Raw genomic sequence first — 23,449 nt, 5'->3', positions numbered from 1 at the left:
AAACTCAGGATTTGCTAGAGCACTCTGGACCATCCACAGAGTTGGCATTTAACCAAAGACGACTTGGGTATTGTGGCGAGTTTATAGAATAGGTTACACAATGAGTTTGTTTCAAAGAGTTGTATTACAGTCAGGCAGGGTTTGGAATAAATGCCTATAGAGACTAGAAGTTCATTAAAGCTGAACAGAAAGTTCCTCTCCTGGAATAGATCAAACAAAAGGTATCAGGAAGAGCACAACTATAAGGTGTCAGAATGATACGTCTAGTGGGGTACTGTGTCCCCACAGGTGCCCTATACTCAGCTCAGTCTCAGGGATAAAGCACAGAGTCACTTTCAAGCTCTATGAACTTTTATTCCAAACCAGGACAATGGGCCTCATTACAAGGTTGCCGGTCCAGATACAACGGTACCGGTAAGTTTACCGGTACTGTTGTATCTGGACCAGCAAACTTTCATTCTAATGCCTTTCTCACTCTCACTCTCAATAAGGGATATTGGGCTTCCATTACCGCTCCACCATACTACAGGTTTGGCAGTAAAAGGCTGGAGAAAAATCTGCAGCCTTACCGCCAAAGAAAAAAATGCCAAAATCGGCAGAATTACTGCCGGGGGTAATTCCATCGAAATCCCCATGAAGTCCTATGCACTCCTAAAAATGGGAACTTGCATCGCCTACCACCACTTGTGATCCGGCAGTAAATCCGCCAGACTAAGTGACGGTAACAGTGATACAGCCAAACTTTTAATGAGGCCCATAATGCCTTCCTAGTCAATAAGGAATATTGTGCCATTCCCACTCGCTCCTTTAAGGGCTATAGCGCCCATCTCCCTTCCTGCAAGGGATAGAATTCCCTTCCATCCCGAGTAAGGCAGATCATGCCTTTCCCACTGTCAACGGATATTGTGCCCTTCCCACCCCCTCGCTCTTCCTGTAAGGGATAACGTGCACTTCTCTTTCTCAATTGGCAGTTATAGTTTTCTTCATTGCCCCATATTGTCACGCCCACTACTGACACATCATCTTTTTTCAGAGCCACAGATGGCCTTAATAATACATCACCTCTCAGAGACAGTTAAAGGGTTTTTATGAAACATTTTTGGAAGGGCTCAAGGGTCATCCCTCGCTGACTCGTCTAGAAGAAGCAATACCCTCCCCAACCCAGGCGTACCAATTCCCAGGGTTAGTAGTAATTAGTGCTTATTAACCCCTACTATGCAAGTACTGTGACACTGTCAGTGAGGGCATGGGACTTCTTAGGTTGGACCTACGCTATCCAATGGTTAGTTGTAAAGGATTGCAGGGGTTTGTGCCTTCCAGACACCAAGGCCCCAATCTTTCTCATTCTGTTCACGCTCTGATGCTCCTCTCCAGATTTATCAGAGCTGTTCTACCCTCCTCCTTCCAACTTCACTTACCTTCTCTCCAGTTTCTTCCTCCTCTGTCTCTCCAATGTCCATCGCTCTCTCCTTCTACACTCCACCTCCTACCTCCGATGTAACTACCATCTCCCCTGCTATGCTCCCCTCTCCACACCACTACTCTCTATTCCCCACTTCACTAGTCCTCTTTCCTCTCTACTACTACTCTCCCCTCTCCATTCCACCTTCTACTCAGTCACCCTCCTTTCACTCACATTTCCACTCCTTCACTAAAACTCTCGTTCACCCCCATCCATTAACGGTCAACACAGTAGCACTTGCTCTTATCAACCAACACCTAATCTTTTCTGCATAACGCCTCCACACTCCAGTCACCCTTCCTTCCTCCTTCTGTTCTCTTGGTTCGTCACTGTAAAGTAGTTGCCGGGAGACCGTAATATTGGTTCACTTAACTTTTATTATAGCATTCACTCTTGGCACTTCATTAAACAACATAAAATGGTTATCAGCCTTGGAGTTTCTCCGCCGACCTTAATTGTTCACACGTGCCCTGTTATCTCTGCATATTCTTCACATGCACCGCATATCCCTCTAAAATGTCCAAAACAAAGGTTGAGGCGGCTGCAGGCTTTCGCTCCTTAAAGCCAGCTGCCTGCCGTGATAAATTCTCACACTAACTGAAAAGATACACTCCGGTGCCAGTCCTCGCTCTTCTTCCCTCAATCCGCCGTCCTTCCTTGCCAGCTTGGGGTCTGGGTGCTCTCATGGGATAGGGAGTTGTCCGGTGTTCGTTCCACTTCTGGCTAATAATCCCACCGATATGCCTCACTGGTCTCATTCCATTCAGGTGCTGCCTCATGAACCACGCTCCTTTCCTGCAAGAAGAGACAGCTTCAAAGGATTTTTGCCTGGCTTTTAACCCCTGCTCCGCTCCTCCCCTCCAATTAACCCCAGCCCGTCCCAGCAACAGTTCTCCCACACCTGCAATTGGTTTTCCCTCCCCTTCTCTTGCATTCTGTCCCGAGCTACAACATGCCTCCGTTTTCCCCTGTGCAGGCTTGATAGCATATGGACCCACGGCTTCCAGCCTATGCTTTTTCCGTTTATTTCTTATCTTTTTCCCCCCTACCCGATACTGTGTCTCGTGTGGGGTTCTGGGACATGTAGTCCGCCTGTGGTTTGGTCCGGTCCTTAATACTGGCTCTGGATGGCTGGCTATCGGCGGTTTATGCTCTTTTCCCCTTTCAGATGCCAACATCTGGGTCTCTGGCTGGACCGCCGGGTTAACCCCCTCCTGCCTGGCCACATTCTCGTTCTTCACGGGATTTCGAGCGGCCGCCACAGCTTCGCCCTCACAGTCACGTCCTCATCCTTTCACCCCACCTGAACAACCCACACCACCTGGTTTCCTAGCCTCCTTCTTATCCTCCCACTCTTTCTAACATTGGTCTTTTTCCCATGGCCTATCTCGTCTTGTATTCCCTGGCCAGGAGGGGTTACAATTGTCAGAATACATAAAAAGTGGAGTCAGCCCCACCGGCGTGCATGGATAATCGCACCTCATGTTGGACGGCTAACTATTGGAATGGCCCCGATTTTGTCAGGAAAAGTTTGCAATAGTCCATGTTGAGGAGCTTTATGTGGCATGGCTGATGTCTGCTGGTGGTGTGCAGCATTCCTTGCATTCACATGGGCTCTTTCCCTGTTCCTCTTAGCGGTTCTTTCTCTTCCCTCTGGTCAGAGTGATCCGACAACTGGAGTAGTCTGTCTGGAGACCTTTGGCGGGATGTTATCTTGCAGGCGGTCTTCCCATACCTTTGCTGTATGTTGTGGTTGCCTAAAAGAAAAATAAATAAACTGGCCAACATGTTGCTTAAGCGGTATGGGATAATCCACAGCAGTACTGTTCAGATACATGCAGGCATGTAGGGAGAGGACAGGAACTGGGGCCCTCTGAACTGCCACCTTCCCACTCAGGGGCGGGGCAGGACTGTTTGAGAAACCGGAAGGTATTCTCACTCCTAAAACCCCTGGATCCTCTTCTCAGGTGGCCACGGAAAGGCCATCGCTCTTGGATCCCAGACCTGGGGGTGGAGAAGTGAGGGAGGATCACCTGGGTGGAGTGTCCTTGGGGATTGGGAGTGGGGTGCCATTAGGAGAGACATGGTATCCCCCTTGTCCAGTTGAGAATCAACCAAACCCTTCCTTGACCTTTATAGGTTATGAGATGAGGAAGAGGCAACCAAGAGTAATGAATACTACACTCTTTCCCTACTTTAGTACTGGGAGGTGGAAGATGGCTACAAAGCGCTATGAGGGTCCGGCATGTCCCTTTAATTATTGTCAGGCAAGACTCATTAGAGATCCACACCTGCAGCCTGTCAAGGAGCTTCAGGTGTGTAAGGAGAGACCAGTGCAGCAGACCAGCGAGCAACAGGGAAGCCTGCGTGGGAGAGACCAGCAGGGGACCTTACTTTGGAGGAGGCAGCCGTGGTGTGAGTAGGCAAGGAGCCAGAATGCTGGAAAATTCCCCAGAAGACTTGCACAGCCCATAGCCAGTGGGCCGTGTACTTATTGCAAGTCTGGGAGCCTCTGTGACAAAGGATACGCAGAAGGAGCTGCGAGAGAGCACCAAGAAGAAAGGACACTGTCCGTGTCTGGAAAGAAGCATTCCAGTTGCCGGCATGCAGAGTGAGACACACAGCAGCCTAGCAGAGCTTGAGGGGGTGAGCTCCCCGGCTTCAGCGGTAAAGGGGAAGGGAATCACCAGAAGGAGACGCAACAAGCCGGTGAGTGTCGGAAAGGGCACTTCAACACCGGAGCACTCCTGCAAATATATATTGAAAATTGAGCGAAACCAATGCTTATTGAATACCGAATTGAATGAAACCCAGAAGTTAAGCCTTATAAGTGTTGAATGGAATAAAAACCTACATGGGCCAAGCGAATAAAGGTAATAACCCAAATGCCCATGTGAAAACTAATTACAGAAATGGGCAAGTATGACAGTCATAGGAAGGTGGGTGTGAACAAAACACTCTTTTATGAATGAAGTGCAACAAGGCCAAAGACTGGAAAGGATGCGTGACAAGTGATGGCAGAGTCACGAGGCTGACCAGGAAAAGCCAGAGAATTGTAAATCTAAACATGAAAGCCAAGAGGCACAGGGTCAGGGATCCCGGTTGCATGACCTGTGATGGGTGGACCGTTCGGTCTGACAACTACACCTACACCAGTGAGCCCTAAATGTTGAAAACCCAAAGACATTGTGATGGTGACGTTAAGGTCTTGGGGAAGGGAACCCTGAGACTTGAGGAGCTACATGTGTGGTCTTGAGAACGAAGCCTCAAGACCTTGTGTTTTCTGTGAACTTTGTTGCTTGGAACTTGGGGAAGGGAACCGAGAGGATTGGTTTTGAACTGTATCACCTTGAACTGGAGAAAGGTAATCTTGAGACTTTGTGGAACTGTTTTATACTTGGGGAAGGGTAGCTGAAAGAGCTGCGAGCTGGATGAAGCTCAGAACTTTGAGTTAAGCACCATTTCTTTTTATCATTGACATCCATACACATGGCTTAGCTTTAGTTGTGAGGGCATTGGTTTCAGACACAGACAGACCTTTAAGTTGAACTCTTTGACTCAGACTTTCCTTAGTTTTGTTAAGGTCGGGAAATCCCACCTTAGCATAGGGCAAGTTATGCCCTCTACCATCCTGAAATTTGATTTAATAGACTACTTTACTTTTAACTTTAAATCTGTTGTGTCTTGCCTCATTATGCCTTCACAAATGGTGTCAGGAATGGGACACATCTCAACCGATACAAGTTGGGGCCCCCCTTCAAAGTGACAGTTACTAGAGCCTCCAATCCACCACTCATTAAAATGAACCCAAATAACAACAGCTAGGAGTAATTGACACCACCAGGAGAGTTATCCAATGGGGTCTCTAACTTTGAGAGAGTTGAGACAGCCAATGTACATTTTTTCCCCAAGCCAGTCTTTTCCCAAAGGTTAGAGGCCGAGCAGTTACCCTCCGTTGAGTCAAGAGCATCAGACTCGAAAAGGTCGGAAAAGTGTGGGACCTGAACCCTTCTAAACCCAAGGATGACAACACATTTTCATCCTTTAGTAGCCCAGGTCATTCTTCCTATATGGAAAACAGTGGAGGGGGACAGTTACCAACTAGTCTGAACCCAAAAAGGGATGGTCCCAGCTAGAGAGATAATCATCATTTCCTTAGACCTCTGGGTAGTTCTCCCCTCTAACATGGTTATGTATGTTATGTCAGGCAGAAGGAAAAATGTGAAGATATTGCCTCTCCGATCTTGTGAAAATAGACTAGACTTTATACTATTGAATTTTTCCTCAAACCCAATTAAAATTCAAAAGGTGTAGACAAACACATGACAACATTAGGACGGTCATCCCCCTAGTAGAGAAAACAGGCATAACACAGACACCAGCGATAATACTGGCCTTGGACACAGAGAAAGCGCTTGACCGAGTCGAATGGTCGCTCCTCTTTCTCACGCCGAGGAAAACGGGAGTAGGAGACAACTTCATAAAGATGATGAAGGCAAACTATAACACCCCCAACATCAAAGTAGCCGTGAACGGATCCATATCCACAAAATTACCATTGGAAGGGGCACGAAACAAGGGTGCCCGCTGTCACCTCTATTATACGCTATATTTCTGGAACCGCTACTAGCAAAAATAAGGGACAACCAAGAGATAAAGGCATTGATATGGCAGGACGTAACCACAAAATTGCAGCCTATGCAGATGACATGCTAGTAACTCTGAGAACCAGAGGCATTCCTCCCAAATCTCATCCAAGAGATAGAAATATTCGGCACGGTGTCAGTATTAAAAATCAATAAACAAAAATCTGAAGTTCTAATTCTGGCGGGAGATACAACGCAAATACACAAGACTGCGGCAGACCTGAACCTGAAAGTAGCAGAAACAGGGGTCAAGTACCTAGGAATCACCCTGACAGGGAAAATCCAGGACTTATACTCACAAAACTACCCCAAAACTCTTCAAAATATAAAGCGGGACCTAGCCAGATGGAACCCCCTGACAATATCATGGTGGGGGAGGATTACGGCTATCAAAATGACCATTTTGCCAAAACTACTATACTTATTCCAAGCCATTCCGATGAGGGTTCCACCAGCCTTCTTCAAAACACCAACGAAAATCACCACTGCCTATGTGTGGCAAGGGAAAACCCGAAGGGTTTCGTCAGCTGTACTCACTGCTCCAAGGAACGAAGGAGGCTGTGCGATCCCGCATTTTAAGAAATATTACGAAGCAGCACAGCTATGGGTCTTAAAAGAATGGATACCAGACAACTCCCAGAAAATATGGGCGGCACAGGACAGAGCCGTGGCTATAATACCCACCAGACACTTGCTTGGGATAGGAAAGAAATACATACATTTGAACACACAAATTAGTGAAATAATGAGGCCACTTTAGAAATTTGGGATCAGGCAACGTTGAAAGGAACACTGACCAATTACCCCGCCCTCTACATGCCCCTATTTAAAAATCCCGAATTCCCACCGGGAAGGGAAAAAAAAAACGCATTTCAAAAGTGGGAAGATGCCGGATGTAAAATGGTCAGAGATATGTACCAAGATCTAAATATAAGAACATTTGAGGAAACCAAGTCTCTGCTAAATCTGAACAACAGATACAAATATGACCAACTAACCCACTGGCTAAAAAACACCCAGAATCGTAGAAGCTGCAATGAGAGACTTAACCCCGTTCTAGCAATATATAATGACAAATACAGGAATGAAAAAGTTTGTGTCAAACACCTACAAATATATAAACACAGTGCGGGAAGAAGTAAAATGGACATATATCAAACGATGGGAAAGGACCCTACAGAAAACAATCCCCAAAGGACAATGGGAGCAGATATGGGGGCTGATACCGAAACTAACTAAGGCAATACAGACAAAAGAAATGTGGATGAAATTCCTCCTGCAATGGCATTATACACCCGAGAGACTCCACCAGATCAATCGGAACTCCCCAAACAAATGCTGGAGGGAATGTGGGGGGGGGGAGGGGACTGGCGACATGCCTGGTGGGAATGCCCGAAATTACAGCAGTATTGGAGGGAAGTCCAATCGCACATGAAACCTATGTTCCCAACAATGCAAAAAATAGGGGAGGAAGTAGGTTATGTGGACTATGGGATCCCAAAGATAAACAACTCACCAAAACGCAGAAGCAAAACTTTATGGGAATACCGATTGGTGCGTGGCTAGAAATAGCACAAAAATGGAAACAAAAAAATCCGCCCCAGGCCCTCGACTGGATAAGGAGAATCTGGACACATATAGCCCTAAAGAGGACAACATACAGCTTGCAAGGCGCATACCAAAAATTCCGTGAAGACTGGGAGATAGCCCTTGAGTACCTCCAGAGTCACTACATGGAGCAGTGCTGCCCACACAAAATAAGAATTCTGGACATATTTAAGTGACATGGTGAAAGAACCTTGGACAGAATGCATGACCTATGGATGATCCTGGGGGGCGAGGGGGGCAGGGTAAGGGGGTGGGATATTATAAATTACATGTTGTAAAACTAATAAAAACAAGTAAAAAAAAAAAAAAATTCAAAGAGGTGACTTGATGGGATGCTTGGTCTACGAAATTATCAGGGAAAACCTTCCCTGGGCAAACCCAGAAAATGTTTGTAAAATCCTGAAAGTAGAGGGGATGAGGGATCCAGATAAGAATGACACTCTCCGGGAGACCAACAGCTGTCCCAATGTATTAACACTAAGGGGAAAGTCCCCTCCCCTTAATGTAGGAGGAGATGAATAGATCATTGCCTTCCCGTCAGATCTTAAAGTTTGTGATTCAAAAGATGAAGTTCAAACCACTTATCTCGCTGTGAAACCTAGGAGCGAGGAACTTCCACCCTTAGTACCACCCGTTTCACTAGCACCAGTTGCTGTCCCCCTTATCCAAAAGGTACCAACAATAGGTCAAGAGACCCTACAGGACAACCCAATATCGGATTCTACTGAAGCCGGCACAGGTAAATTGTTCTCCAGGTTTATGATATATGATATGCGCTCATTCCCTGTCTCGCGCAGTACAGTTGTGTTAGTTGCCTGTGTGAGCGTGACTGGCACCACTGCCAATGTTCTTCTAGATGACGTGTTGTCAGCCACTGGCTTGGGTCTCTGATCAACCTAGCTTTTCCAAATCTCATTTGATTAGCGATTTATCGTTCGGATGACCACCTTGGAGGTCGACTGACATACATGCTCTGATATATGATAGGTTATTTATAACGCGCTTAATACCCAGAGGTTTCTAAGCACGGACCCGGAGATCGAACCTGTGTTGCTCCGTGTCGTCTTGCTTCCAGGGCAAGCATGTTGCCACTGAGCTATCCTCCCGAGATTAAGAAACTTATGATATGATCCGGTCGTTCCCTTTGATGAGTTAGATTCCTCATGCATAGAACATTGTTTATTCTGTGGGAATTGGGGGCATATTATGGAGTTCTGTCTCGAGAATTTAGAGGAGGAGTTAATAGAAGCACAAGATAGGGAAGAGAGAACCAAACCTTTTATTTCCAATGTCCTCTACATCCAATCTAGAGATGTATTCACAGAGGCAGAAGACATGAAAGATTTCTCTTTTGACATCATTAGATGTTGAAAGCTTCTGTTATTCAGGCGGAGAAGTAATCACCTAAATGAACCATGTCCTTTGGACCTCCAAATGCCTTTTAATTATCAAGAGTTGGAGAGTTCAGGTTTAGAAAATCTCGTCCATCCTCTCCAGCCCCATCTCCACCACAAAATCTAGAGTGCTACTCCTGTAGAGGTTATGGACACCCCCTAGAATGTTGCCCCTTAAACCAGATCGATTTCCCCACCAGTTCATCAGTACACTTACTCAGTAAGGATAAACAGAATAAGGAAGAAAGCATTGAGTCATCATACAATAACATCCTATACACCCAATCTCACAGTATGATACTATAAGGGGAGAAAGTCTAAAGAAGTCTTGCAGAAAAGGGAAGAATTATAGGAAGCAAAGAACCAAAGAACCAAAGAAAACCCCAGGTGGAAACAAAAATGCGTATAAAATCCCTGTTACTCTAGAAGACAAAGTTGTCTGGGCGAAATTGGATACAGGAAGTAAAGAAAGTGACGTAATAACAGAATTAGTCCCCCAAGAATGGAGGGAAGTAGGCCATACAGAAAATCATCGGTTAACCCAGATCTCCATTTTCATCCTGGGAAGCAAAGTAAACGTAACTGTAGCAGTGATTCCCAACTTACTAGTCCAGTTAGTCCTGAAACTGATTTACCCCAATTGGAGCAATGGGTTTCAGAGGCAATCCAAGTCAAATATAAGACTCTTAGAGAAGGATTCCTCGCCCAAGGAAACTAGAGCATCCCAAGTCTAAAAAGAGAAAATGATCCAGCGTAAGGGAAATGCAGGCTTTCTTGGACTGTCAGCCATATTGCTTCAAAGTGTAACACTGAAAGGTTCGAGAGTAAGGTAACAGACATCCTCTCCCGGTGTCCATGTGAAGCTCCCTGGTCCATCTGCATTGGGGAAGAGTATGTGAGAAACCTGAGGGTATTCTCACTCCTAAAACCCCTGGATCCTCCTCAGGTGGCCAGGGAAAGGCCTTCTACCATCCTGACATTTGATTTAATGAAGTATTTTACTTTGAACTTTAACTCGGTTGTCGGTGTCTTGCTCCACGACGCCTTCACAACTGGATCTGGCTTCCACCCTGGTAGTCCTCCCACATCAGGCTGAGAGGGACTCCCATACCCTCTTGACAAATTCAGATTACTGACTTTGTCCCATCTGCCACAGCAGCTTTGTGCTGCTCTGCCTCAGTCTGGGTCTCTGGCTCTTCTCTTACTCTGTCTCCATCTCCACTGGGTTCTGCATGCTCCGGTCGGTATTGGAACACTACTTGTTTTCCTTCGCCGCTCTTTTTATGGGTCTCGGCATCACCAGGCCTCTGTCTCTCTCAAGTCCCATTTCAAAATCTGGTGAAATCCAACCACTGCTGCTCGGCTCTGCTTCAGCCCCCAGAGTATACTTGTAGATCCTTGTTAAGAAAGATTTCTCCTTGGGCAACATTGCCTCAATATTCTATGGACTCCCAAACCTTTTGCTTTTTAAGCTGTCCTGACTTTTTACAGAGAAGAAAGGCCTTCAGCTTCACTCCCCTGACCTTTTGCTAATTTTGTTATGGAGGAAAATGATCAGTCCTTCAGACTATCACTACTGGAAACTATGTTTCCCTTTTGTCATTTTACCTTTTAGGCAACATTTTGACAGTGCACACAGCATCTTACAGTGTAGTGCATTGGGGATACTTTTGCATCACCCTAGTCTTTTACAATTGGGATTTTTGGCTACTTGTCTAAGTTGCATTTTTACAATGATTGCGTTATTGTTAGTGCGCACATTTGCGTTTACTGCGCCTGGCTGCTAAATGTAGCTAATGCCCTAAAATAGCCATGCCACAAGATGCTTGCTCGTTTTTTTGGCCATATTACTGTTTGGGCTTCTTCCTGCCTTCTCAGGTCAGGAAATCCCTTATATGGTCATGCATTCACCCGTGAAAGCTGCTGCTTTTGCGGCCTGCTGCTGGCCTGGTGTACGATTTTCCCCCAGGATGTGGGTGTGATGTCTGGTCACACTCCACATCTGGGGCGCCAGGCAGTCTAGGTGTGGGGCATTAGTGATACCCACAGTGGTACCCGATTGGACCAATGTTGGCTGATTGAATGGTGCAGATCCTTACCAGTGGTGGGCTTGGACTTCCAGCCACGATTTAGGATAAGAAGAGGACTTGTGCAGCCATTTCTTCAGATCAGCGTTGGAACCAAGTATGCCTGATATCGTCACTGTGCAGTGACAGTCAGTGGAAGATGCTTTCCTGTGTCTTGTAAGGTGTACGGAAAAGTCCTGCAGTGGTGAATCCTGCTTGCCTTCTTCACCAGGGGTTGCATCCTGCACCAGCAGTCGATAGAGAAATCTTCGGGCTGGCAACTTGTAGACATCCTGCACTGAAACATGTACAACCACCATTTGTTCCCGCTAACAAGGACAGGCGAAATCAGGCATTAGCTTACAACCAGGCACACCTAAACCAAAACACCACTCCCAGGAAGTATAAAAGGCGGGGCAGGAAAGCAAACTTTGAGCGAGCTGGGGATGCGGGAGAGTGCATAAAGCCAGAGGAAGGCCAGAAGAGCTGCATAGACACTGGCCCTGTGAGTCCAGGAGAGACTGAACTGTGGAGAGGGAGCTGTATCTCCAGAAGGCAAGACCAGGGTCAGTTGGGGTTGCCTGGCAGCACCCACAGTAAGACTCCTCCCTGGGCCAGTCAGGCAATCCCAGGTCGGAGGGTCAGTGAAAGAGACTCAGCCCCTACCACAATATACCCTTTTAGCTCCTGCAGTTCCCAATGCCAAATGCCGTTTGGGGAGCTGAGAAGTGGGAGCAAAATTCTGATTTGGACTGGAAGTGCCAAAACCCTTTTTGAAGATTGTGAACTTTGTGATGGGGGTCCGAGCCCAGCGGAGGGAGACCCTTGAAAACCTTGCGAGAGGGGTCCAAGCCCGGCAGAGGGAGACCCTCGAGAAGCTTGCGAGAGGGGTCCAAGCCCGGCAGAGGGAGACCCTCGAGAAGCTTGCGAGAGGGGTCCAAGCCAGGCAGAGGGAGACCCTCGAGAACCTTGCGAGAGGGGTCCAACCCCGGCAGAGGGAGACCCTCAAGAACCTTGCGAGAGGTGCCCGAGTCCGGCAGAAGGAGACCCAGTGAACTTTGAGGGAGGAGAAACTGGCACCAGAGATAGAGTGGTCCGGCGTCATGTGGGCGCTCATTCGAAGGTCTCTGGCTGGTGCCATTCTCCTGAACCAGGAGAACCAACGAGTACAAAGAGGCCATAGGGAAAGCCAGAGTGAGGTGTCCAGGTGGCCATACAAGGGTTAAACCAAACCCCTTGTACAATCGAAAGTTCTTGACACGTTGTAGAAGTTTTCACACGTGAAGGCACACGTGAACCCCACTGAGGGACCCCTATGCATACATTGTGATGAATGAACTGTGCGAAGCCTGACTGGGGGCTCAGACCCAGACTTATATCAAAGGAAGAAGCAAAGGGGTCTAGAATGACTTTTTTGTTGAAATGTGAACTGTGGCAAATGTGAACCCGACGGAGGGATGCCAAGACAAAGCTAGGGGAAGGGAACCCCCGCTTTCTGATGAGATTGAACAACACTGTGACGACAAGTATGAACCCGACGGAGGGTAGTCCTCAGTGAGTGGTTGGTCTGAGCCCGATTGAGGGAGGCTAACGAGTGAGAGAAGGATCGGAGCCCGGCTGAGGGGCATCCAGGTGTGAAGGGTAATCACCTGACGCAAACGTTAACAGAAGGAACTTTTATTTTGTTATTTTTGGCATATCAGACCCTCTGAAGTAAGAGACTTTGCATGAGAAGAGACTTGGGCACAGAAGGCCTGGATATGGAGAAAATGAACTTTAAGATTGTGCCGGAGAAGCCCAGCAGTGTGCTAAAATCGTGGGAAAGAGAGACCCCGACCATAACATCCCGACTTATCATTTTGTGAACAGTTTTCTTTTCTTGTGAACATTATCCCCCACTATTTTGTAGCATAGCGGTAAGGATTGGCATTAGGTTTTTAGTATAGGCCTTTTCATTTGACTAGACTCTACTAGGACTGTATTATTATTTGATGGTCGTAGCTGGCTCCCATCTTAGATTTAGATTAGGCGTTTACCTCATCCATTTATACAGTTTAATAAACACCCTTGAACTGTGATCACTTGTGTTTGTCTTACTAGGATATTATGCCTTCCTTGCACAGGATCATTAACTTGATGCCTCTGGAGTTCCTGTGGGCTTCCTGTGGGTGATGGAAGGTCTCGATGGGGCTACAGAGAAGTGGGGTTGGCATGGGAAGGAGGGGGAAGAGAGCGAGAGTGAGCAACAGAGAGGGAGAGAGGGAGAGCGACAGAGCGCGAGAGCCACAGAGGGAGAGCGCGAGAGCCACAGAGGGAGAGCGCGAGAGCCACAGAGGGAGAGCGCGAGAGCCACAGAGGGAGAGCGAGAGAGCCACAGAGGGAGAGCGAGAGAGCCACAGAGGGAGAGCGAGAGAGCCACAGAGGGAGAGCGAGAGAGCCACAGAGGGAGAGCCACAGAGCCACAGAGGGCGAGCGAGAGAGCCACAGAGGGCGAGCGAGAGAGAGCCAGAGAGCGAGCGAGAGAGAGCCAGAGAGCGAGCGAGAGAGAGCCAGAGAGCGCAAGAGAGTGCAAGAGAGCGAGAAAGCGCAAGAGAGTGCAAGAGAGCGCGCATGACAGAGAGGGAGAGAGCATGTCAGAGAGGGAGAGAGAGCGAGAGAGCGCGCATGACAGAGGCAGAGTGAGAGCATGACAGAGAGGGAGAGCGAGAGCATGACAGAGAGGGAGAGCGAGAGCATGACAGAGAGGGAGAGAGGGAGAGATCGAGAGCATGACAGAGGGAGAGAGGGAGAGAGCGAGAGCATGACAGAGGGAGAGAGGGAGAGAGGGGGGGAGAGCGACAGAGGGGGAGAGCGACAGAGGGGGAGAAGGAGAGAAGGGGAGAGGGGGAGAGCGACAGAGGGGGAGAAGGAGAGAAGGGGAGAGGGGGAGAGCGACAGAGGGGGAGAAGGAGAGAAGGGGAGAGGGGGAGAGAGCAACAGAGGGGGAGAGGGAGAGCAACAGAGAGGGAGAGGGAGAGCAACAGAGAGGGAGAGAGAGAGCGGGAGAGCGAGGGAGAGCGAGGGAGAGCGAGGGAGAGCGAGGGAGAGCGAGGGAGAGGGAGGGAGAAGGAGGGAGAGATAGGGAGAGGGAGGGAGAGGGAGGGAGGGAGAGCGAGGGAGAGCGAGGGAGAGCGAGAGCAAGAGAGGGAGAGCGAGAGCAAGAGAGGGAGAGCGAGAGCAAGAGAGGGAGAGCGAGAGCAAGAGAGGGAGAGCGAGAGCAAGAGAGGGAGAGCGAGAGCAAGAGAGGGAGAGCAAGAGAGGGAGAGCAAGAGAGGGAGAGCAAGAGAGGGAGAGCAAGAGAGGGAGAGCAAGAGAGGGAGAGCAAGAGAGAAAGTGAAAGAAAGAAAGAGCGAGCGAGCGAAAGGGAGAGAGCAAGAGAGCGACAGGGAGAGAGCAGGGGAAAGAGCAGGGGAGAGAGAAGGGGGGACAGAGGGGAGGGAGAGAGGGGGAGAGGGGGAGGTAGAGGGGGAGGTAGAGGGGAAGAGAGAGAGGGAGGTAGAGGGGGGGAGAGAGAGGGGGAGAGAGAGCGACAGAGAGAGCGACAGAGAGAGCGACAGAGAGCGACAGAGAGAGAGCGAGAGCAAGAGAGGGAGAGCAAGAGAGGGAGAGCGAGAGCAAGAGAGGGAGAGCGAGAGCAAGAGAGGGAGAGCGAGAGCAAGAGAGGGAGAGCGAGAGCAAGAGAGGGAGAGGGAGAGCAAGAGAGGGAGAGCAAGAGAAGGAGAGCAAGAGAAGGAGAGGGAGAGCGAGAGGGACAGCAAGAGAGGAAGAGTGAGGGTAGAGGGACAGCAAGAGAGGAAGAGTGAGGGTAGAGGGAGAGAGAGAGAGGGAGAGCGAGAGGGGGACAGCGAGAGGGGGACAGCGAGAGGGGGACAGCGAGAGGGGGACAGCGAGAGAGAAAGAGAGGTGAGCGAGGGGAGAGGGACATCATTGGGTGGGGTCAGGAATCTTCCACCAGAAGACAAGTAGAGTGGGAGTAAATTTACTTAGGCCAAGATGATTTTATTTAGGTTATTATTGGTAGGGAAAGACCAAAAGGATAGAATAGGTTTGGATGGAGGACCGACGAGCACCAGTTGGTTAAGTTAGGGAAACCCCTCATCATAACTAGAAGGATAGTAGATACCTTCTTTTCTTTGTTGATCCATGTCTTCTCGCCAGTCTCCCAGCTCTGACTTGCCACACTGGTCAACAACAAAAAAATACCAATGTAAGTATGCAACTCTGATCTCTTTTGGAGCTGTTCAAATTGAGAGGAACCCAACTACATATGTTCTTGACATGTGAACATGTCTTTCGTCAGACGGTAGGTAGTATGGCAAATTCGAATTGCCCTTTAAAGAGATTAGGCTAGATGTGTCCTTCATTTTGTTTTCTTTTTGTCTGAGAATTCTTATCTTTGCCTTTTTTTAAAAAATGGGTGGTGGGGGGGGTTATGCCCCATAGCTCCTTTCTCACCATTTCAACACCCCTCGCGTTATCCCACTTTTAGATGTATATCCTAATTTTTCAGTTTTTTTGCCCCATCATAACACCTGCAATCCCTTTGCCAACATTCTTTTCCTCAAATGTGTGGTCAAAATGGTGCAATTCTCGATAGATTTTTCAAATGGGCGACTATACGGGCCAGATGCCTTACTCTATAGAGAACTGATTTTGGTCTTCAAATTACTGCAATATCCTTGGCTTCTTATGCTGTGGTTCTTCCCCAAAACCTTATACTTACCAAGGCTCTGGAAACATTGGTGCTATGAGGCCTTGTGGCCAAGAACATATTCTGAATCATTGGAAATGTACCACCAATTCCACTGGTGAAGACTGGATCTGCGACCTCACAACTCTGTCGGCTAATTAAAAGTTTATGTATGCCAAGACATTTCAATTAAGTATACATTTTGCAATTTTCTCTATGTTCATGGTCTTGCATGCTTGATTTAGATGGGTTTTGTTGATCTCATTCTATCGCCTTTGGTTTCTGTTGTCAGCGCACTCCGGCCCAACACGTTTCAATCTGTGCTGTGTTGCCACTTGGTGTGGTAGCCTATAGTTCAAAATGTTACCTGTTTTTCAATATCTGTAAAGGGTTTGTGGTTTGTTGGGTTAAACCTTCCATTTGTAGCAGTGCCTTTGGACCATATTACGTTTCTAGGAGTGCACATATTACAGTTGGGGAGGCAAGTTCATATGGCCTCAGCAGTCTACTCTCTTACAGATATCGGGAACAGGGATTCACAACTTGCTGGCAAGCTGCCCTCAGGTGCTTGGTAAAAAGATATGTGAAATGAAATGGAATGTGAGGGATTACGTAGGAATGTTAGATTGGCTTTGCTGAACTTTGGCGAGGGAGCCAGACAAATTAAATTACTAAAGGGTATCCTGGACATCAGCTAGTTTGGCAGAAATGGGAATTAATGGTTTTGATACCTGTTGGGGTTGCAAACACAGAAAAGGTCCACTAGAGCACGTTTTGGGAATGTAGTAAAGTCAATACATTGTTGGAACAAGGAACTGGAGTTATGAATACACTACTAGGGACATATTTGGATTACGACTATCGAGACATTGATATTGGCTGGCTGGAGATTCTGCTATAGAGGACCAATCTTTCCCACAGAAAAGATGGCTGTTTAGCGCTACAAAGATTACCAAGAAGTTAATATTGAAGGGCTGGAAATCAATGAGGCCTCTGACAAGGAGGGAATGAGTACAGGAAGTGTGTAGAAAATAAATAGTTGAGATAATTAAATTGAAAAGACAGAAGAAGTATACAGAATTTGAAGACATTTGCCCTTGATTCCCTCAGATTGTTTAGTAACCTTGCTCCTCTTATAAGAAAGGGGGTGTAGTTGTTTGTACGATGCCTTGATGGTGTTTTTGGGTATATGCAACATGTCAAGTTGAAATGCAACCAAATAAATTACAAAAAGAAATGTGGTGTTTGCTTGGACTACATTTCATCTCTCCTTGTATAAATGCTTCCCTATTCGACCACATCTTGCAGAATTATCACTGTTGTAATTTTCAAATATTAATCAACTGTAAAAAATAAAATTTAAATAAGAAAATAAAGAATTCATGGAGCCAGCACTAAACTGCAACCCTGCATCTCCTGAAACGATTCTTGTAACCCAACTGTTTAAGAACAGGGCTGCAGGCCTTACAACATGGGAGGAAAGAATGACTATGGTTTTCAGATTTACTCCCCATTGACCTGCCGTCGGAAAGGAAGATCATCAAATTGTGAAATCAACCAAAGGTAATGACACCAATTCCCAGAAATCCTGAGCAGTTCAGGGAGTAGGAGGTACAAGGCAATGAGATAGCTCTGAGCATGACGTATTAAGTGAAAGTGAACAGGAGATTGCTCAAGAAATGAAGGAATAAACACCCATGGGTTCTGAGACTTTTTCATAGCCATCACCTATTTTGTTTTGTCTAGTCACTCTGGGGTGGGACGGGTATGCCCAGACATTGGTCCAGTACCTGCTGGGCCTGGAGACCCAAGCTACACCTCACTGATGACACTCAGTGAGGCCAAAACATGTCTGGGGTTGCATGTGGTCTTGTGCACAAGGGCTCTGGCCAAGCAGTTCAGGCTGGACTGCCCCTTTCGGGGTGGACTGAGTCTAGTTTGCATTTGTTCTTTCCCCTTTTGTAATGGCTTGGCAGGCTCAAGAACGATGGTCTGGAGGGTTGCATAGAGCGACACCAGAGATTAAAATTACATTTTAAACCTTCATACCATCACCTCTTTTGTTTTGTCCCGTTTGTTCCATCAGCACTTTTAAATTCCATTTAGCCTACTGAAAGCAGTAACATGGGTTACAAAAGCCTAAATGAGGTTTGTCACCAGTCTTATAACAGAATGGCCTTACTTTAGAGTTCTTGTTTCACTTCCCAAAAGTGCAGATGGCGTTGTTTGACACTATATAAATAATGAAACCATAAAGAAGAAAAATGCATAAAGTGAGGACTTGCACATTATTTTAAAATTCGATAAGTTATAAAAACTTTAATTCAAATTGCAATCGAGAATCCGAAAACGGAATCAAGTAGGTTTGCAAGACAACAAAGCTCTTAAAAAAAGTGCAACTTACCCAGTGAGATCAAGACTTGTTGAATTTCCATCATTACATTCTTGTAAAGTTCCTTCTGCCATTCGTCTAATAGTTTCCACTCTTCTTTAGAAAAACAGGCAGCAACATCACGGAAGGTCATCTGTGCCTTCAAAAAACATAGCAAATGATAGAGATATTGAGAAACTTCACCCAACAGAACATACTGCACACAGAATTATTTTCACTCATGTCAATGCCAGAAGGCCACTTTTCTAAACAGTAAGATGAGGTAGGCTGAGCAATCACAAGACGACACAATGATGTGGTTTTAAACAGAGTGGTCTTTATTGGGGTAATTTGAAGAAGTAAGGGTTGAACAAATACCTAGAGGACCTGTGAAGAAAAGCTACAAATGATGAGGGTTATTCGAAAGCAAACAGTGTGTTTGATTAATGCAACAGAAAGTGGGGTTCTCTATAGGTATTGGAGCCTTAGCCAGGACACGGAGTCAGGACGCAGAGTCTTTGGGACAAGATTCTGACTGCTTGCTGAGCTACGTGTTGCAAGTCCTCTTTTGCCGTTTTCTGTCAAGCCCTTCAAAACCTGAAGGACTCCGCAGAGCAGCGCAGTCAGGACGCAGTCTCTTTGGGTCTTTGGCCTCTGCACGAGGCCTGAAAACAGAAATACTTCTGAAACATCACGAAGCTGAAAGAAGGAACGGGCTAGTGTCACAGTGCCTGTAGACTATCTCTGCACTGCCGTGCCACAGTGATTTCTACCGCGGCTACCACCATGGTCTCCTTAACCGGCCCGCAGACACGACAACGCACTAAGACATCCCCTAACCTGGATACCTCCCTCCCCTACTCCCCATGTCACCAATGCTGGACTCAACACCGCTCAGATCCAGTCGTCCGAAGAATGACTCAGTGAACAACGAACTGCCCCTCTATCAATGAAGGTGAGTGGTGTTGCCGCACCTTTAAGTGAGACTATATTGGGGGAACAGACTGAGCAGCATTCACAGGGGGAGGACGGGAGGGAGATACTGCCCATAGAACCAGAAATAGTGCAAGCTGATTCTCTCTACTCGCTGCATGAGCGAGAGAATCCACTGGTCATAGAACACATTGGGCCTCCTTACGACCTTGGCGGAGGACCATGGCGCTATTGGCACCATGGTCCATGGCGCTAAGTTCCCAACTCCGCCATGGTGGATGGCGGACTTACCGCCCCATTCCGACCTTGGCGGGGCGGTAAGTCCCCAATCCCCATTTACCCTTCCCCATTCCCATTTTTGCCCCATAGGGCATAATGGGAGTGGGGAAGGCGTTAATTACGCCACCGTAAATTACGGTGGCGTAATTAACATCAAGGTCCCTTAGCGCCATGGATTTTAACACCTGCTAAAAGCAGGTGTTAAATCCGCCATGGCGCTAAGGGATCTCGTACTCAGGCGGTAAGGGTCGGCGCTGTTTACGCTGCCGTAAACCCCTTACCGCCTGGGTCGTAATGAGGCCCATTGACACAATATCGAGAAACATGGCGAAACATATTCGCCCGTACAGCCGTACGAGGCTGCTTTCAGGGACATAAACAAAGACTTAGAGGCTGCGCAAGGAGACTTGATCAACCTTCTACATCGCGGAGACGAAATACAGACCCCAGAAGTATTCGATACCAAACTGAGAAACCTATTGAGTAAGAACTTGCTGACACAGCAGTATTTGGACGATCAGCAGGACATAAACATGGAATCAATCCCTAACACGCCCACAGCACATACTCACATGTCAACTAGTCTGAATGAACAAGACAATGAGCATATATTTCCTCTCCCTACTACAAAGATTGACATGTCGTTAAAATACAAAGCCATAATGGCAAAACAGCTGAGGCAAAAAAAGTATGCACAAGGAATTAAGTCTGAAACAATCATCTCATCAAACAACCAGGAACCGAATTCGCGGATAGCCCGATTATCATTGGACATCACAGAAATTGAAACACTCATGAGTAATCATGAGAAAAGGAAGGAAGTCTATGGTGATCTACGTGATCCACAGAACACGGAGAAACTCATTACCTCAACACCGCTCACCACAAGACCAACGTTCAAGCCCCAAACAGAATCGCGTATATTTCCCTGAAACCCCAAGAGGACAGGGCAAAGTTATCTGAATCAACGAAAAGAGGCAATGAGATGCTTCACAACAAAGGTCACTGACGCACCGCGAGGATGCCAATAAGACCCAATTCCGACCACAATGATCGACCTGAAGAATATGTTGATAGCTACGACAACACAAGCAATGATTCCATTTCTGAAATTGCAAGAATCCAACATACAGTCCCTGAAAAATCAGGCGACCTTTTTGGCTCTCATCCAATCAAAGCAAATACACATTGAGGATTTTATGGCTAGAATTCAAGACCGGATAAACGTAGAAGCCGAAGCAAGTGTGATGTGGCAGACCGATTAGTTGAAATCGGCAGGAACGATTGGGCAGAAAAAATCCAGATGACCACCGCCTTTATTGCAATGCTGAACGCAACTAATGTGAATAAAGACGCGATGACTACGAAGATAAATACGAATAACATTGGAAATCACATTAGCACGCAGGATACACACTATCCTAAAAGCGCCCACCAAGCACACTTAGAAACGATTAACAACAAAAAAGCAAAAGAGAAGTTTAGAGCCCAACCTAACCAGGTAGACTCGACTCAACTGAATATGGAGTCTACTTCAACTATAATGATCCCTGCCTCCCAAGGGGAAGATAAAGACATTGAGAAAATACATACCAGTGAGAAATCGCAAAGACAGAAAGAGACCTTTGAGAATTTTGCTCCAAAGAACACCAGTAACGTGACAAAACAAACAAGGACTGACCAAAAAAAAGGAATAACAGATCGAGAGCCTTTTTGAGAAATATATCCATACCACAGATCAATACATCGAAACAGCAACCAAAAAAGGAAATCTTCTCTGAACAAAGAAAGAAAAGAGACGCTGAATTGCCGCCTAATAATGAAGGTCGATTTAAGACTAAACTATCAGAATTGATCCAAACAGAGGAACAAATACAACATGAAATGATGATTAATCTATCAATACACATGGATGAGGAACAAGAGATTGTCATCGAACTGTCTTCAGAAGCGAACGACTCCTCCCTAATAACAATCAACCAATAAGGATTTTCGTTATGCACTATAAATGTTGACCTCACGTGCGAGGATATATCCGATACAAATCTGGACTTTTCACAGAGCGACCAAACGATATTCATTGATCTAACGACTGACAATGAGGTTTCAGTAATGGATAATACAACCCCTCACAGCTCTCGAAGAAACGAGATGGCAAATAAGTCGAGTCAGGCTTGAAGGGAGATCGAACTGAAATTACCCACATTTATCGACCCACGAAGACAGGCAAATACAAACAGAATGAAATTGGAAAGAATCAAAATACTCAACGATGGACTCATATTAAACAGAACCAACATTCTATGCCTGCTCCATGAAATTCCCCAGCTCAAATCCATACGATCTGAAGATCTAAAGCTAGTCCAGTTTGAAGATGATCAAACTCTAGATACAGGGCCTCATCACGAATTTGGCGGTAATCCTTAAATCTGGCGGTAGCGCTGTTACTGCCGGATTTAAGGGTCCGCCAAATCAGGGCTTCGGCTGATTTTCCCCCCAGCTCTTAGCCTGGGGGAAATCCGCCGGAATTTTGCGCTCATACCGCCGGCGCTAAAAGCGCGAAATTTCCCCATTGAGCCCAATGGGGAATGGGCAATTCCCGAATGGGCCCCATGGGGAATGGGCAATACCCGTTCCGCCAAACCCGTGATCCGGTGCTAATAGCGCCGGTGGGTTTGGCGGTAGGGCTAATAAAGCCAGCGCTTTTAGCGCCGACGTTACCGCCCAACTCGTGATGAGGCCCACAGTATGGATCGAATTTCATTCCAGAAATATATTGGATCTCATAATGGAAATGGGAAAGCAACTGAACCAACTAGGATTTGTCTGTATTGAATCTGGAGACAAAAATTCCAGAGAAGTTTGAACATAGCAAACCTTTAAACAAGAACGAGAATATTCAGATAATGAACTGCAATTGAATGTCGGCCATTACACACTAACAAATACTACGGCCAAACTCCTCTCCAAGGAGTCATAGAAATGACAGGCCATAGAATATGGGAAGATCGAATATCACCAAGCACTATATCTGGAGGGACACAGAATACACAAATGAAGTGAAGAAGAGCCAGACCAACTGGCAACTATAACAACCAGTGATACAAGAGAAAGATTTTACTATATTATGCTCATGGAATCTGAGAGGTCATGCGCACCTATTCCAATGGAATACGTACAACTTTTCTAAGTTTCAGATAATTTACATCCAAGGGACGTGGATAGTTCACCAACCGGTCTGTGAAGGATACATCACGTTCATGAACCCAGCGATCCAGCGTATTAAAGGAAGGCTTTCGTCGGTACAGCTCACGATGATCAAAGTAGATTCAAATATAGAAATTCTGGAATCGAGCAACCTGAATCCATGGGCCCAACTTACCATTCTACAATATTCGATTCAGACCCTTGAAAATGGAAATGAGAAAAAGGCTCACCACAGGGACTAAAAAGCTGGGGGATCATGAACTTGTATTGCAAACCTGTTGCAATAAACGATGAAAACTTTAAAAGACATTGTCTTTTCGGCCATGGACCAAGCACGTCAGAAATTCTGCCAGATTGAATATATCGTATGTGGTGATCTGAACATCCATCTCTACGAACCCAATGGACTTCGACATGATACCTCCAACTTACCATCAAGAGCCCAAAGATGGACGAAAGAAACAACAAATAGAAAGGTGTTCCTCACGGTCAGTCCAACGAATGGCACCGGACGACCTATGCCAACTTGATCGTGAGGCAATTCAACTGCGATAATAGATTATATCTATATATTGCATGGAATTAAAGAGAAATTGCACAAAACACAAAATACCCAGTCACCTAATAGCGACCACCATATTCTTTCAGTATCATGGTCCTCCCTAGGGTAACAAAAAACAAACTCAGACTTCCAGCTCTGGAAATCAGCAGTGGAATGAATAGACTGCGAATTACCGAAAAATCAAACGGAAAA

At 46.6% G+C, this 23,449-nt stretch overlaps 1 protein-coding gene across 4 annotated transcripts in view; it reads right to left on the bottom strand.

Annotated features, from left to right (window-relative positions):
• LOC138510501 (zinc finger protein 530-like) overlaps positions 1 to 23,449 on the bottom strand; it is a 463,288-nt gene that overhangs the window by 373,047 nt on the left and 66,792 nt on the right. For all 4 annotated transcript variants that reach the window (XM_069626199.1, XM_069626200.1, XM_069626198.1 and 1 more), the window contains exon 2: positions 18,310 to 18,436. In XM_069626199.1, coding sequence (XP_069482300.1) covers positions 18,310 to 18,436 — 127 coding nt within the window. The remainder of the gene's footprint in view (positions 1 to 18,309; positions 18,437 to 23,449) is intronic.

The sequence above is a fragment of the Ambystoma mexicanum genome, chromosome 6p (genome assembly GCF_040938575.1).
Source record: "Ambystoma mexicanum isolate Mex_15411 chromosome 6p, UKY_AmexF1_1, whole genome shotgun sequence".
In the NCBI taxonomy this organism is placed as follows: Eukaryota; Metazoa; Chordata; class Amphibia; order Caudata; family Ambystomatidae; genus Ambystoma; species Ambystoma mexicanum.
The sequence above is the reverse complement of the archived record's forward strand: the minus strand, read 5'-3'. Positions and strand labels throughout refer to the sequence as shown.